The sequence below is a fragment of the Furipterus horrens genome, unplaced genomic scaffold (assembly GCF_987537825.1).
Source record: "Furipterus horrens unplaced genomic scaffold, mFurHor1.1.pri manual_scaffold_10, whole genome shotgun sequence".
NCBI lineage: Eukaryota > Metazoa > Chordata > Mammalia > Chiroptera > Furipteridae > Furipterus > Furipterus horrens.
This window is the reverse complement of record NW_028327180.1, coordinates 68704475-68720472: the sequence shown is the minus strand read 5'-3', so window position 1 is coordinate 68720472 and position 15998 is coordinate 68704475. Positions and strand designations below refer to the sequence as shown.

The 15998-nt window shown below is 36.6% G+C and overlaps 1 protein-coding gene across 5 annotated transcripts in view; it reads left to right on the top strand.

The window, feature by feature from the left end:
- TCERG1 (transcription elongation regulator 1) overlaps positions 1 to 15923 on the top strand; it is a 60082-nt gene extending 44159 nt beyond the window's left edge. For 4 of the 5 annotated variants that reach the window (XM_090288071.1, XM_090288070.1, XM_090288069.1 and 1 more), the window contains 8 exons: positions 532 to 650; positions 4995 to 5145; positions 8971 to 9135; positions 9413 to 9595; positions 11534 to 11713; positions 12364 to 12447; positions 13593 to 13693; positions 14865 to 15923. In XM_090288071.1, the coding sequence (XP_090144197.1) occupies positions 532 to 650; positions 4995 to 5145; positions 8971 to 9135; positions 9413 to 9595; positions 11534 to 11713; positions 12364 to 12447; positions 13593 to 13693; positions 14865 to 15066 (1185 nt within the window). In that variant the 3' untranslated portion in view covers positions 15067 to 15923. Of the gene's footprint in view, positions 1 to 531; positions 651 to 4994; positions 5146 to 8970; positions 9136 to 9412; positions 9596 to 11533; positions 11714 to 12363; positions 12448 to 13592; positions 13694 to 14503; positions 14598 to 14864 lie in introns of all 5 variants that reach the window. The other variant, XR_016513291.1, reaches the window with a different exon arrangement.
- Positions 15924 to 15998: the final 75 nt, after the last annotated feature.

The following is a 15998-nucleotide window of genomic DNA, read 5'->3' as shown; positions in this document are numbered from 1 at the left end:
TCTTTCTCCCCTTCTCCCCCTTCCTCTCAATAAATAAAGTTTTTTAAAAAATATTAAGGAGGGTAAATATTATAGAACAGATGTTAAAGCATGGTTATTTTGGTGATAATTATGTCTCAAAGAGAAGCAGAGAAATAAAATTAAATATAGGTGCCATACTGTTAAATGTTTTTCCTAGAAGGGATTTGGGATATTGTGATGTCTCTTAAACATTTCTAAATTGCTTGAAATTTTTAAAATAAATGTGTACTCAATATGTAATCAGAGAAAATAAAAATTAAAGAGGCTTTTAACTTTTTTCTATTCTGAAAGCCTAAGCAGAGAGTTGTGTGCTTTTGTGATACTGTCAACTGAAGCTTTAAAGTGAGACTTGCTATAGATAATCTGCATATAATTGAGTTACCTGTATTTTTCTTATTATAGATTGGGCAGAAATAATGACTTAGTATTTTTTTTATAGATTCCATAATTTGGTAGTTAAATTACCCATGTGAATGGCTAACTTGTCAAATTGGTTTATTTTCCTGATAGGTATTTGATCAGTATGTAAAGACCAGGGCGGAGGAAGAACGCAGGGAAAAGAAAAACAAAATAATGCAAGCCAAGGAAGATTTCAAAAAAATGATGGAAGAAGCAAAATTTAATCCAAGGTATGTGGTCATTACTGCCAGCTGTCAAAGTGTATGTGTTTTCTCCTAAGGTCAGTTAAAGATTTTATTTACATACATATATACATGTATACATATACATATATATATATATATGTATGTGTATGATCTTTTGGAGATTTGGATATGATCATTGATTTCTGCTTTTCTAATCTTTGTCCTTTTGAGCAATCCCTGGTGCTCTATGAGAGGCACTGATTTTCAGAAGGAGCCTTTTTTTTTTTAAATGTTTCCCTGTGGGAACAAGTTTTCTTTTGAAACTGGTAAATCAGAAAATCTGTCCCTGTCATCGTCGTCGTCTTCTTCTTTAATTTTTACTTATTTTCAGAGAGAGAGGAAGGAAAGGAGAGGGAGGGGGACAGAAACATCAGTCTGTTGCCTGTTGCATGCCCCCAACTGGGGACCTGACTCACAACCCAGGCATGTGCCCTGACCGGGAATTGAACCGGTGACCTTTCAGTTTGCAGGCCTGCACTCAATCCATTGCACCACACCAGCCAGGGCTGTCCCTATCTTCTTAGAGTTTTACACATAGTAAGTTGTGAAGCAGGGATATTATTTTGATTGCAGTGGTGAAGGACCTTGCAGTTTTCTAAGTATTTAGATTATAGTTTTGTCCAGTGTTGTTAATTGTCAATATGTATTGAATATAAGTAGTGGGTTGAAGAAAATGAGTCATTTTAAACTTATGTGCCTAGCATTATAATAACAATAATAGCATCAGTTATTGGGTACTTTTTGTGCATTTAAAGATATATGTATACGTATGCACCTAAAGTTCTTGTGTGTGTAAGTGTACACACACAATAAATATTTCATTTAATAAATATTTCATTCAATCTTTAAAACAGCCACTATGATTTAGGTACCCATATCATAGCTGTTTTACAGATTAGGGAAGGAAGCCAAGCAAGTTAAGTAACTTGCCTGCGTGAATGTGGGATTTCAGCTAGACCCCGGTGTTACACAGGTAGTTCATGCAGGGAGAATACTTCCCTTGTTTTGCCTTAGTTGTGGTACTAGGTGGTTGTGAACACCTCAAAACCTGGAGAATTTCTAAAACTATAGGGTAGACTCATGGAGTCTCTGGGTTAAGTAGCACTTTTTATAAAAGTTCCTCTTGTTTTAAACAGTTCTTTTTGTCAGTGGAGTCTATGTTGTTTGAGAAAATATATTTGGTATTATAATTTTATATTTGAAATATGAAGAGAAACCTGCTGTGGCATTAATACAAATTTCAGAAAATAAAGCTAATAGCGGATTTATGTAGTAGTTTTCAAGGGGTATTTCAGACTCTCCAGTGGGGCGCTGGCCTTTCCTTAATCCAAAGAGTGAGTTTGAGTTCATGGATCACAGTAGTTGAGACTGTGTTGTAAAGGACATTTTTAGAGGCAGTTGAGGAAATTTAAATATGGATTGTTATGACATGATATTAGAGAATTAGTACTTTTTTTTGACTGTTGTGGTTATAGAGAAAAAGTATTTACTCTCAGGAGATACATTCTGACATATTTATTGATGGAGTCCCATGGTGTCTGAAGCTTATTTTCAAATGATTCAGCAAAACATAACTATTAAAACCCTTTATCGATCTGAGAATAATTGAGACTCCAAAGGTGTTTTCCTTGTGTGGATTTGACAAATTAAGTCTTACTGTATCTCTGTACCCTCCTGATTTTCTTTTGGAGCAACTAGAATTGTTAGAATGATCTGAATTATGCAGGTTATTAAGAAAAGAAAGTCAGCAAGTCAGGCACATAACTAGAAGTCTTAGCACTTGGGGCCCTGTGCTGTATGTATTGCTATATCAGTACATTGAATGCTAGCCTAGAGATTAGAACCAATTTTTGTAAGTAGCAGAAAATGAGGAGGAATAACTTAAAATTGAGAAAATACTGTCCACTGACCTAAATTTCCCTTTGAATTGGGAAAAGACTACTGGCACAAAACTCTGCAGTAGGGTTTGCAGATACAAAGCCTTATTTTTCCCTTATTCTAAGGGAAAAAGTGACTGGGAAGAATTACTTTAACTTCAGTGCCTGTCTCGTCTATGTCGTTTTTTTTTTTTTTTTTTAAATACAAATTCCACCTTAACTCCCAATCATTGTTATCTTCCTGATCCTTTCTCATCCACCAGTGCCCATTCCCCTCGGCTCCCCCCCCACCCCCCCCACCCCCAAAAGAAAGGATTCTTATACCATGTATGTTAGAAAGTAGTGCTTTTTTGGAGTGAAGAGATGAGTCAAGTAAAAACATTTCTGAGGGAACTTAATGCTAAAATTTCATTTTAGTCTGTTCTGGTATAAACAATTATTTACTTATTAAAATTAAATAAGTGTAAAATAATTGAATTCACATTTTTGCATATTTTATATTTTTAAAAAGGTTTTTTTCTTTAATCATTATATTGCTCTTCTGTCCTAAGATTTATAAAGCAAGGTACTTGATTTATCATGAAAAGAGAACAGATTTAATGGACTACACGTCATGCCTTTTCTGGGATACACTTTTATTTTACTGTAGAATTCTATTATGGTTACATATCCATTGTTCAAACCAGCTTTGTGATATATCCTGTTTAAATTATTGAATTAATAGAATTGGATATTATGAGTAATATCAGTTCCATATAAAAGCTTATTAGACTCTGACTTTGGTTAGCAAAACTTAAAAATAGCAAGTGTTAGCTGTGAGGGGTATTCCTAGTCTTCAGATAAAGTTTTAAATTCTGAAGTTAACCAGCCAGTCTCTTTATAATTAAAGCCTGTAATCTGTTTAATTTACTTTATTTTTTCCCTCTAAAAACATGATAAATGTGGGAGTGTTTATTATATGAGTGAATTCTTATTATATAAAATAAAACTTCAAATACTAAGTTATATCCAAATATATGAAAGTTTTGTAAATGCCTTTATTCATGAGGAAACTTTTTTTATCTTTCCTCATTAGCCCTCATACACCTGATCTTTGTATTTAGCCCGATTGGTGTTTGCTGAGCTTCTTGGATCTACAGTATACATTGATTGCCTGTGTCCTCATTTGATTAGATAATTGTTACTGCTCTAACTTGTAGTTACTGGTGCTTTATTCTACTATCTGCTCTCATGTTGAGCCCACCAAGTGATTCTGTCAGTTTCTTTTTAATATTTTCGATATCTCTGCTCAAACTACCTATTTGTTCATTGACCATGTTTTCAATTTTTTTGACCCAATTTTACTTTAATTTTTTCAATATAATTAAATAGTTTTAAAGTATTTGTTTTGCCTAGAACAACATCTGGGTACCTTGGGTTCAGTGTCTGTTGGTTTTAAGTTTTTTTCTATGGATCACGTGTTCTTTGTACGTTCTGTTATTTTTAATTGAATATTGGAAATTGTGACTAATGAGTAGAGACTCAAGTCTGTTATCTTCCACTGAAGAGTGTGAATTCTTGTTTTAGCAGGCAGTTCAGTTACTGGCTCATCACGGTAATTCTAGGTTTGATTTTATGCTTTGTTGGTGTGGATCTCTGAAACTGGAAAGTATTTCTCGTAACCTTCCAACTTTGTCTCCCTTGTGGGTCTTTTGATCTTTGTTGTCCTGTTTTCCTGCCCCCCTTCCCCAGTACTTCTCAGTCTCTAGTGTCTCTTTTGCTCTTAACTGTGGTGCAGTTTGGTACAGGGAGTGGCTTTTTTCTGCTCTTGTACAGCTTGGCCTTGGCTCTGGACTCATGGGAAATCCTATGTGGTATTCTTCTGGGGCACCTTCTTTATAGCTTCTTTCTCTAGCATTTTAGCACGCAAACCCTGATCTTTGCTGCTTCCAGCTCATTGGGACCACTGTACTCTGCTTGGACACTCGTCCTCTACACCTTGGGAAATTGCCCCAAGGCAGACGGCATGGGCCTTCCCTTAGTCTTACTTGACCTGTTTGTTGCCTACTGCTTGAAATCAGTTGCCTTATGTATTTTGTCCTGTTTTATAGTTGCTTATGGAAGGAGGGCTAATTCAATACCAGGTATTCCACCATGGCTGGAAGCAGGACTTAGCCTCCTCGTGGGATAGAACTAGATGGGCTCTAAAGGCTCATAAAGCATCTATATTCTTTGCTCTCTGATGTGTGGCTTCTCCTACCACCCCCATTCTCATAGTAAGCACATTTCTAATTACATTTTCATCCTTTAGACCTTTATACTCTTTTCTGTAGATCCATTGTTCACTGTTTAGGCAGAGGCTGGGACTCAGTGTCTCTTTGGCACACATTCTTGCTGGAGAAATGACTGCGATATCTTTCTACAAGCAGAAATAGCTCTACCAAATCTAGCACACTTGCCATTTTTGTTGCAGAGCTACTTTTAGTGAATTTGCAGCCAAGCATGCTAAAGACTCAAGATTCAAAGCAATTGAAAAGATGAAAGATCGAGAAGCCTTGTTTAATGAATTTGTGGCAGCTGCAAGGAAGAAAGAGAAAGAAGATTCGAAGACCAGAGGTGAGAAGGTAAGAAGGTGTTAGTTCCAATGGTAGGTCGATGGGAGTGTGAAAGGGCAGGGACTGAGCCGTGTGGTGTTTCTAACCTTGGTTGTGAGCATCAGTAACAGGACCCACACTGACCATTTAGCCTTTCGCGTTAACTTTATAATTTTTTATATGTTCTATCACTTTACCTCCATAATACTTAGTTTAGTAGCTTCACTGAACAGCATAGGTTTGCTTCAAATTTTATTAGTACTGAGTTGCCTTGTAACTCCAGAACTGGTTGTTAGGCCTGTCTGTTCACTGACCAGCAAAGTGTCTGCTAAGATTTCAAGATTCTTTATAGGTGGTAACATTTAAATTTCAAAAGCTTCTTTATCTTTTTTTTGCCTTCTAAAAGCATTTTAGTGACTTTCTAATCTTTCAGTAAACATGTCTTACATATGAATTATTGCCTATCAGAATTAAAGGTCAGCTATTAAAGATTAATGAGATCCAAATGTCATTTGGTAGCAGTGTCAGGAGCAGAGAGGAGCGCACCGCTGGGCAGGCCGGCTGAGGGGGCGGGGGTTGGCACCAGTGGTGTGTGTGGACCATCAGAACACGCGGCCGCTCTCCTTGGTGTCCCTGTTTGCTTTGTGAGGGAGAAAGAGAACCTTGGGAGCCTAATCATTCCTGACATTTAAAATTGCCTCTTGTTCCGGGAAGTTAAAATATTACAAGTTATATTAAAGGAAGTAATACCACTTTTTTGGGAAGAAAGCCTCTTTCATTGAAAATAGCAACAGTTTTAGGTGAAATAACTTTTGTCTGAAATACCTGAATTTGGGACTCAAAAGTAGATTTTTCCAGAATTATTTCAGTATTAACTTTTTTTTGTAAAATAATTATGGTTTTCAGAGGAAATGTGCAAAATTACATTCTACCTAAACATTTTGTGTGTTGTAGTAGAAGCATGTTAATGAATTATTTGCTACTTTTAACTTAGTAATAACTTTTTATTAAAAAAAAGTAAACAAGTGATTGATTTGTATGATTGCTTTTATATAAGTTGAATGTTTTTCTCTTTGCATTTGTAACTTTTCCTAAACACTTTTAATGTAACTATTTTATGTATTCTGTTTTATAACAAGTGGATAGACTTTACAGTTTTGTGCGATGCAGCCTGTCAATTCAGTCTGACAGCTGTCAATCACTGATACACAAAGTATTATGGGGTTCCCTAGTGAGGAAAAAATTGGTATTTCTCTGTGTGGTGACTTTAGCCTCCCACAGTTTTGGTACTTTACATTTCTTTAGTGTTTTTCCTTTTGAAGTGATGAGAGTTGTGCCCAGAATGAGTAAGTTAAAATAAATTAAATAGGCATTACATCTAAATAAACCTAATATATTCAGCTTTATTTTCTTTTGATTACAGAATTTTAATTCTTTAAATTACAGATTTGTCTTTTGTACTGTTACTACATTTTTTTAAAAAGTAAAACTTTCTCAGCCAATTTAAAGAATGCAAAATCAATCACTAGGCCATGAAAGCATAAACCATCTTTAAAGTAAGGGTTTAAATACAGTATAGTGTTTGGTTAATGAAGTTTGATCACATTCTTCATGGCTTTCACTTTATCTTAAGTATATTGTCTATACCTTTTGTTTTTTAATCACATTTTAACTACGTATAATTGAAGAGGAAGATCAGTACCAGTATCATCCTGATATGTTGGAGTTCCCTTGTTCTTGTAATTCTCTAATTGAATCAGTAGCTGCATAGTAAAAGTTTAAAGGTAATTACTTGCTGAATCAAAGGCCTGTGAAGGACATTGACTTTTGGTGAAATCCTTTTTTTTTTTTCTTTCAGTGGGCATTTTCAGATTAAAGGGTATAGTCATTTTCATTTAACCTTTACTGGTAATTTTCCATTTTATGAAAAAATGCCTCCAGGACTCTTGTTCATTTTTACTAGGCTATTTTGTTTGCCAGAGTAGCTACCCTTAAGTTTTTGTTTATTATACCTTATTATTATAACCAATTTTTATAAAATTGTGGTTCAAATAATTTACCTATTGGAACAGCACATTTGAAATTAAGCACAATGGAGTTAGTCCTTTTATGAAATTGGCATTTTCTTCCCTTCTTTTAAGTTTCCTGCTGAACAATTTAAGTGTTTTTATTATAGAAAATAAGGCTAAAGAGACTTATTTCTCTCTATTAAATTAAACAGCATAGATGGTAAGGTACTTTCATGTTTGGTGAGAAAGTTACACATGACACATTTTTAAAACTTGGATAATTTTTACTTCATAAGCTTTGTGTGTAATATTTAAAAATTACTTTGAGTTAATATAAATTCCTGTGGCTTAGAAAGATTCCTATTTGGTAAAGCTTACATGTTTTTATTTAATATGAATTTTATAAATTTTGCCTTCTAGTTATCATGGACATCTAGGATTTGGTGTTCATGTTGTCAGATACAAGGTAGACAAGATGAGCAATAAATTTGTTGCATTACTATATCAAGTAGTTTCTTTATCACCGTCTGGGAATTCTGGGTTTATGAGTATTTCTCATTAATCCAAACAAAGTTAAGAGCCAGGTCGAGTAGTGCAGAAGTCCACAGCTGATTAGCTCTTGTCTTTTTAAAAACTGTCTAATGTAGAAACAGTTTCTTATAACCTTACAAGTGTTTTCCAGAAAGGACATTGACCTCCCTTGTAATCATCTAACAGGAAAAATGAGGTTATAGGAGGATATGAGAGGGTTGGAATAGGCAGAAGGAATGATTCATTTATTTTGTGCACGCACATTTAAAATTCTGATTCCACGCCTGATTTCTCATTCCCTTGGTGAGAGGGAGGCAGCATTTTAATTTCTGTGGGGAGAAGAGGTTCTTGACATGGTCAGAATCCTCATCTGAAATGACTTGGCTAATTGGGTGTCTTCCCAGGGAGGAATACAAAATAATTGAGATGAGAGTAAATTTTAAAACGGGTCCTTAAACGTGCATACAAATAAATGCTTCATTTATCGCCTTTTTTCTCTTCTTAAAAAAACTTTATAGATACATTTTGGGAGAGGGTTTCTAAGTATTGTATATGTTGATACTAAAGGGTTAATATTATTTAATACCTTTGGTATAATATTACTAATTTGGTACTTCAGTGTGTTATTTCATTAACACATATTCTTAGTTGTAAAACGGTAAGGACAGACATGTTTAACAGCTAAAAAGTACAGAAAATCTGAAGGCAGTCTTTTTTAGTAATGAGTAATTAATTATGACCAGCATAAAATCTATAATTTTCTTGTATATAAGGATAAAAACATTGCTCTTTTTTAAAACTAAAATATAAAAATTTAATTTTTTGTTTTTAGATATTTAATAAGACTTGCTATTTGTGCTCAACTATTTCTAAATTCCCGTTAATTTAAACAAACATTTTATTCATCTTTTTAAAATAAGTCATTCTTATCAGCTTTATGTTAAAGGATTTTACTGTCCGTTTATAAGCTGATTCTTAGCTAAAAATAAAAGCAAATTTGTATTCCTTATGAAAAGATGACAATTCTTAGATCAAATGTTATAAACAACATAAAAGTTTTTTATATATCTGAATAACTTCATTGGAGAATATGATTTATCTTGAATTAGGTGTGTTTTCTAAGTAACAGTCTGTATGTGTGTTGATTTTTATATTTCTCATGAAAGAGCAATTCTTATAGTCTTACTAAAATTTAAATAAGTGTTTCAAAAGTTATTTTCACTTTTAAGGTAACTGAAGTTTCTTTTTTTAGTTGTAAGCGTTTAGATATGAGGAATTTCTCACTGTTTTCCCTTCATCCTGTTTTGAAATGTAGATTAAATCAGATTTCTTTGAACTATTATCTAATCATCACCTGGACAGTCAATCTCGATGGAGCAAAGTAAAAGACAAAGTAGAGAGTGATCCACGTTACAAAGCAGTGGATAGTTCTTCAATGAGAGAAGACCTTTTCAAACAGTACATTGAAAAAATAGCCAAGGTAACCACTGTGTTCACTTGTGCTGTAACCATGCAATAATAAAATCCTTAATTACATTATAAAGGTATTTGCTGCTGTCTGCGGGCTTGGAAATTTTCTGATTGATATTCTTAATATAGGAATTTTTAGTAATTGATTTGGAAATGAGGTAGAGTTTCAGTATACAGTATTCTTGGTGAAAAATAGGTTTGAAATTTTGTACCTGGCAAACTTAGTTATTTTGTGAAAACATTTTGATGCAATTGGTAAAAAGGATAATGTAATTTCACTTTTACAGAATTTAGATTCCGAAAAAGAAAAGGAGCTTGAAAGACAAGCCCGCATTGAGGCCAGCCTCCGAGAACGGGAGCGAGAGGTTCAGAAGGCTCGATCAGAACAGACGAAAGAAATAGACCGGGAGAGGGAGCAGCACAAGCGGGAGGAAGCCATCCAGAATTTCAAGGCGCTTCTGTCTGACATGGTATATATATATGGCTCTTCGGCTCTGCTGCTAAGCCCTGGGTGTAGAAGTCCATTTCATTACCTCATAGTGAACATCTTAATATTCTTTAAATTAAGGGATATAATTTGGTAAGCTATTTTAAAATTGAGTACTTTGTATTAGTCCTGTTGGACTAGGCAGACCCCCCTAGGTGTTTAACATTTTCAGAAGTTAAATATTTTGTATGTATGAAAATGCATCATCTTTTAGTGTCAAGGCTGTATTTTCATTGTTTTTGAAGGGAGTCATCCTACATTATTACACACTTACAGGCCGTAGTAAGAGACAAGTGTGCTGAGCATACCGGAACCCTTTGGTTGGTGATTTGGGGTCAGCATTGTGATGGCCAGGTGTCGTCTGTGGAGATGGCATGGGGAAGAGGGCTGGAGGGGTCCTGGTCCTAGGAAGTAACATGGGACTTTCTTGAAACTACTTCTGTGTCACCCAGGGCTGTTGAGTATGTAGGGCATGTTGTCCCTGCAGTGAAGACCCCAGACCGCTCTCCTGTGCTCCGGGTTTCCCCTTTTGTTGTTGTCATCTGTCCTGCTGATCCTTTCTCTCTTGTCAGTGCAGCTCTTCAGATCACTTCTGTCAGGTCCTTGGATTCTTCCCTTGCTTCTGCTGATCAGTTTTTCGTTTCTGCTGCTTCTCAGACAGATGGACTTGTTTACTCGTTTGTCTCTGCTTCTGCGGCCTCCAAATTCATCTTCATTGCAATCACAGAAACCTTTGTAAAGGCAGATCTGATTTTGTGTCTCTTCCGGTGCTTGCAGGTTAAGGTCCTCCCACCCCTTAGCACTTGCCTGCATTTCAGCCTCAGACTCCTTAGCATGATACAAAAGATTGTCATACCTTGACTCCCCCCCTTCTTACTACTGTCCCTGCTTTGCTTTCCTCTCTTGCCCCCTAGTTAGGCACTAGCCTTGCTGAACTTAACCTTGAATGACCCGTACTTGCATTTAAAGAATCATGCCGTTGCTCATGCTAGGCCCTCCACCTACAATGCTTTTAAGCCTCCCAGCACAGCGGCAAACTTCTTCATTCCCCAGGAGCACACTGACCCCAGCCCCCTGGGCCGACCTGCTTGCGCGGCTGTGCTCACGCCTCCGCAGCACTTGCTGGCGTACCGTGCCTGCCTTCCCTAAAACCTGAGCCCTTCCCAGGAAGGGCTAGCATCTGACTTTGTGTTCCCAATGCCAGGCACAGTATTTACCTGACACGTATTTAGGTGCTTCCTAAATGTTGGTTAAATAAATGTTCTTATATTTTTCTTTTTTCTTACCTTTCTGTCTTTCCAGCCTCCCCTGTTTCCTAGCATTGCAGCAGTGTAACCTAACTGCTAATGCCAGTACCAGCAACGAACCTTACTTTTCTTCTGGCAGGTGAACCAGCTAGATCTGTCTGGTTGCCTGTTATCTGATCTTAGCCATGTCGATTCTTGCTTATACTTGGAAGTGTCACTTCCAGTATGTATTGTAGTTGATAAGTCGCAATTTGAGCTCAAGATTTATTGAGTGGTTTGTGTGTGTGTGTGTGTGTGTGTGTGTGTGTGTGTAAGCTGTTTGGTGCTATAATAAGACAATGTATTTCCTATTTTATTTGTGTCCATCTCTTGTATTAGAGGTTGGTTAGATGTTAATTAGAGTACCTAAGTACTGCTAAAGTGATCAGAAACCATGGTTGATGGAAGATATCTTCTCGTCATCCTTCCTCACCCCTAAACACATACTCAGTAGGTTAGGTGAGCTCTGGGAGGTGAGATTCCTGGCTTACAGAAGTGGATTTTCAGTGACTGCTTAACTGAGGTGAAATCACCAGAAGCTTCTTTTATTAAATGTATCATATCTAAACATATAGCTTTTAATTGTTGAAGTATGAAAAGTTAAGTCTGGTGATAGATACAGTTCTCTGTTTTAGGTACGTTCTTCAGATGTGTCCTGGTCTGATACTCGGAGGACTCTCCGGAAAGATCACCGCTGGGAATCCGGGTCCTTGTTGGAAAGAGAGGAGAAAGAGAAGCTTTTCAATGAGCACATTGAAGCACTTACCAAAAAGAAAAGGGAGCACTTTAGGCAACTTCTGGATGAAACTTCTGCAGTAAGAGTCTATTATTTTTCCTATTTTGACCTATACGAATCTTGGTTAATAATTCCAAAAAGTAAAATGCTGATATTTTTAGTGTCCTGGTCTTTAGATCTGTTACTGGAATTCTTGGGTTCTGACACTTGTAGTAAAATGTTGGTGATATTCTTACTATTTAAAATTTACTACTTTTCGTGGTTTTCAAGTTCATATCTGCTCCCGTGGCTACTATTCAGAGTGTCCTTAGCATGTGTTATCATTGATCACTCCTGATAATAAATTTAGCAAATTCCTTTGTTTGTTCCATTTCCAACATGGTGCATACCCCCGTGTTTGTCAGTGTGTGTACACTGTTGTCCAGGTTTTGCTCCTGTTTATCTGCTTTGTTTTGGTGATGATTTCTTCCAAAGTTATGATTTTGCCCCTGGAGATGCAGGGTTTGCAGGTGATTGTCTTAGGCTACCTTGAAAGTATGGTCATGAAAATAACTGTGGCAAGGCAACAAAAAGAGATTGCTTAAAGCTGCTTCCCTGTCCCTAACTAGCCCACTTAGGCTTGGCATTTGGGAGCCCACAGGTCAGTGTGTAATACCATGTGTGCTGCTGTTTGAGCCCTTGGTGAAAGCACGCCGTACTTATGTTTTTCATTACCCTGTCTTTTCAAAGATTACCTTAACATCCACATGGAAAGAAGTAAAAAAGATCATTAAGGAAGATCCTCGGTGCATTAAGTTCTCCTCCAGTGACAGGGTAAGAGGACTTTGAGATTTTATTTTTCATCACTTTATAAATATTAATTGGGTGTTTAATCAGTAACACTAGCATCTTGACCAAAATTGAGCTGTTGGTTTTATGTGAATAACTTTTAAGTGTATGAGAAATAAATCTGTATTTTAAGGGTTTTTTTTTTTTCATGATATATTAACAAGACAGCACAATAGAAACTTGGAAAAAATGAATCCTTGGAACCCTGACTGAGTAGCTCAGTTGGTTAGAACATCGTCCTGATACACCAAGGTTATGGGTTCAATCCCAAGTCAGGGCACATGCAAGAAGCAACCAATGAGTTCATAAATAAGTGGAACAACGAATTGATTTCTCTCTCTCCCTGCCTTTCTCTCTCTCTTTAAAATCAATTTAAAATTTTTAAAAAATTAATCTTTGGGGTTAAACGTGTGTTTTGGGATTTCAGAGATTTGATGAAGCCACAGTTTTAATTTATTGTATAGCCAGGTTCCACTAGATAAGACATGTTCAGGTGGCAGTTGGCACCAGACCGTCAAAGCACAGGACTTAAGCTATGCCTGTAGAACACTGTAATGTGATCTCTAGTTCTTATGCACTCTTGAGACTTTGGCGTAGAGGAACCTCAGATGTGTGAAGTTTGTGAGCCGAACCCTGTTCTGGTGCTCTCTGACTCCTACGTAGGAAACAGACTCAGGTAGGGTCTGAAATAGTGAATGATGTCAAGAAGTGCGGCTTACTACAGTCCGTTTTATCCCATCATCCTCCTTTCCTGGTTGGTTTCTCCAGCATTGTCCAGAAACCATAATACTCTTACTAAGTTGTGTTTTTTAGATGTGTGGACCACAAAATAGACAAGGCTGAGTTAGCATGGCAGACTGATAGCTGAGAGGTCCAGTCTCAGTTTTTAACTTTTCTGATTGTTTAGAATTGATAATAAAGTGGTTTTTTTTGTTTTTCTTTTTTTAATCCAGAGAGTTTATATCTATCATAACTTGTTAGAAAATAAATGTACCTGATTGCCTTTTTCTTTTGAATTTTTTAGTTTACGACTGACTTATTACCGGTTTTAATAAATAATTGATTCTAACTTTGGAATTAGTGGACTTTTTTTTCTAATCCTACTTTTTTTTATTTTTTGTTTTCCCCAGAAAAAACAAAGGGAATTTGAAGAATACATCAGAGACAAATACATCACTGCCAAAGCTGACTTCAGGACGCTGTTAAAAGAGACCAAATTTATAACATATAGGTGTGTGCAGTGAAATGTTCCATGTCGACAGTTGTTGTCTTGCCTAGTCCTTACTCTAATGGCCAGAGCATACTTTGCATTCACACACATGTTGACATTATTAATTTATAAGAATAAGAAGAAGCCAACTTGTATCAAAGGCCAAAGACAGCCAGCCCATCTCTACCTTACTTTTTTTTTTTTTGAAGAAAGGGCCCAGATGTCAATTCTTGTTTTGTGTTACCCACCCATCCACTTTTTTAAACAGACTTTTGTTTTTACTTCACTGCTTTTTTAAGAGTACCCCCAACTATATAACAGTTGTATTTCTTGAAGAGACTTTTTGTATAATCCTTCACTATCAATTATCTTTGCCTCCTCTGAAGACTATTCAGTGTTGTTGCACCATTCTTAAGCTTGAAATCATCTTATTTAAGCTCAGTAAAAACATTTTTTCTCAGAGCAAAGCAGTTTGCTGGATACTTACTTAAATAAAAATTTTAATTTCTAAAATTAGAGCTTCAAAACAAGATTTCTCTGTAACGTACTCAGTCATTCCCCAGCCCCGACAATTGATCTTAGGACAGTTCGACGTTGCTCAGTAATCTATGCAGGAAACCGTGGTTGTTTCATGCTCCAGCTTTTCTTCCTTTAAAAGAGAAATCTGGAACATCTTAATGAAGGGTGTGTGCACGGGTTGATAGATAGTGCTGAGGGTGTGGTTTTTAGGTATTTTGTCATTGGATTTTTTGATCAGGATCCTTAATGTTTTGCATCAGCTTGAGCTTTTAAATTAGATGTGAAGTAAGACTTCTTTCTACATTCTTATAGTTAATTTAGTGACAGATGTGAAAGTGAAAGCTTGTGAAAGATGCTGGGATTGGCAGCCCCGCAGCCTGAAGTCCTCTGTTCATCCACAGAACAGGTACAGCACGGGCAAGACTTACCCACCCGCCCTCAGCCCCGGTCTGGAGGGACCGCCAGTAGGGGTGGGAGGGTAATTCAGCTTCTGAGGCCCTTTCATTCCTTGGAGTCTTTGCTGAGGCAACTTACAAAGGTGACCACTGCAGTGAAATTTTTCTTTATAAAAAAAATGGAAACACAATTAGGAACTAGATGGACATTTCCAGCTCATATCTGAAAGACCTATGAACAGCAGTCAGTAATTCTTGGACTTCTTTTCTTATTTCAGATCCAAAAAGCTAATCCAGGAATCTGATCAGCACCTGAAAGATGTAGAAAAAATTTTGCAGAATGACAAACGGTACCTTGTGCTAGACTGTGTGCCCGAGGAGAGGCGGAAACTGATCGTGGCGTACGTGGATGACCTGGACCGCCGGGGGCCGCCCCCGCCTCCCACAGCGTCAGAGCCCACCCGACGGTCAACAAAATAAATCCGCACCCACTTCCACAGCGGTATCTGTTAACTCAAAGTGCTTGCATGAGCCAGTTTTCAGGTTTTTACATATATGTGCATTAGTCAAACTATGGCAAAACCATCTGATGGACAGAAGGAGAAGCATTCATGAGCAATTGCTGAGCAGAGAACACTTTGGAAATATTTATGCTTTTTTTGTGTGGCATGACTGACATACATACTCAAAAGTAGACTGCCTAGTACATCTAAAATCTTGAAGCTAAAAATCATCCCTTTATGAGGTGTGGATGTCAGTGACTTGGTGACATTCTTTCGAGCAGTGTTAATACATTGAAGACATAAAGCGTTTGTGGTTTGAACTTGCAAGATACAGATACCACAGACTCCAAGAAAACCTAAATTGGGGTTTGTGTTGTTTTGATTATGTTTTTTAAAGCGGGTAAAAGAGAAAACACTGAAAATTGAATTCTTATCTTCCAGAGGTTAAGATTATTATAAGGTATAATTTTACCTTTGTCTGTAAAGAACACTTTAGTTTTATTTGTTCACTTACGTGCTTTGATTATCCCCTCTGAAGTATAGGCCAAGTCTTGTTTAGCCTGAGAGAAGATTTGTTTAGTAATTTCTTCTCAGGTATGGAACCACAGTCATAACCTAACATGCTGGGCAGAATAGAAGTACTGGTTAAACATAGTCACTGTTAAATGATCTTCATCAATATTCTGGATTAGACAACAGGTTACCTTTCTGGGTGTTCCTTGTAAACTGTACTCCTGTTTGAATGTCCAACTTTTGTTTCTGAAGTTTAATTTTATGATGTTTGAATGTTCAGTTTATGTATTTGGACTATAATAAACCAACCCTTTTTATATATATGGATTGTATATGATTATGTTACATAGTTTATAGAAACTTCTTTTAAACTTGTTCTTAAAAGCAGCAGCAAAT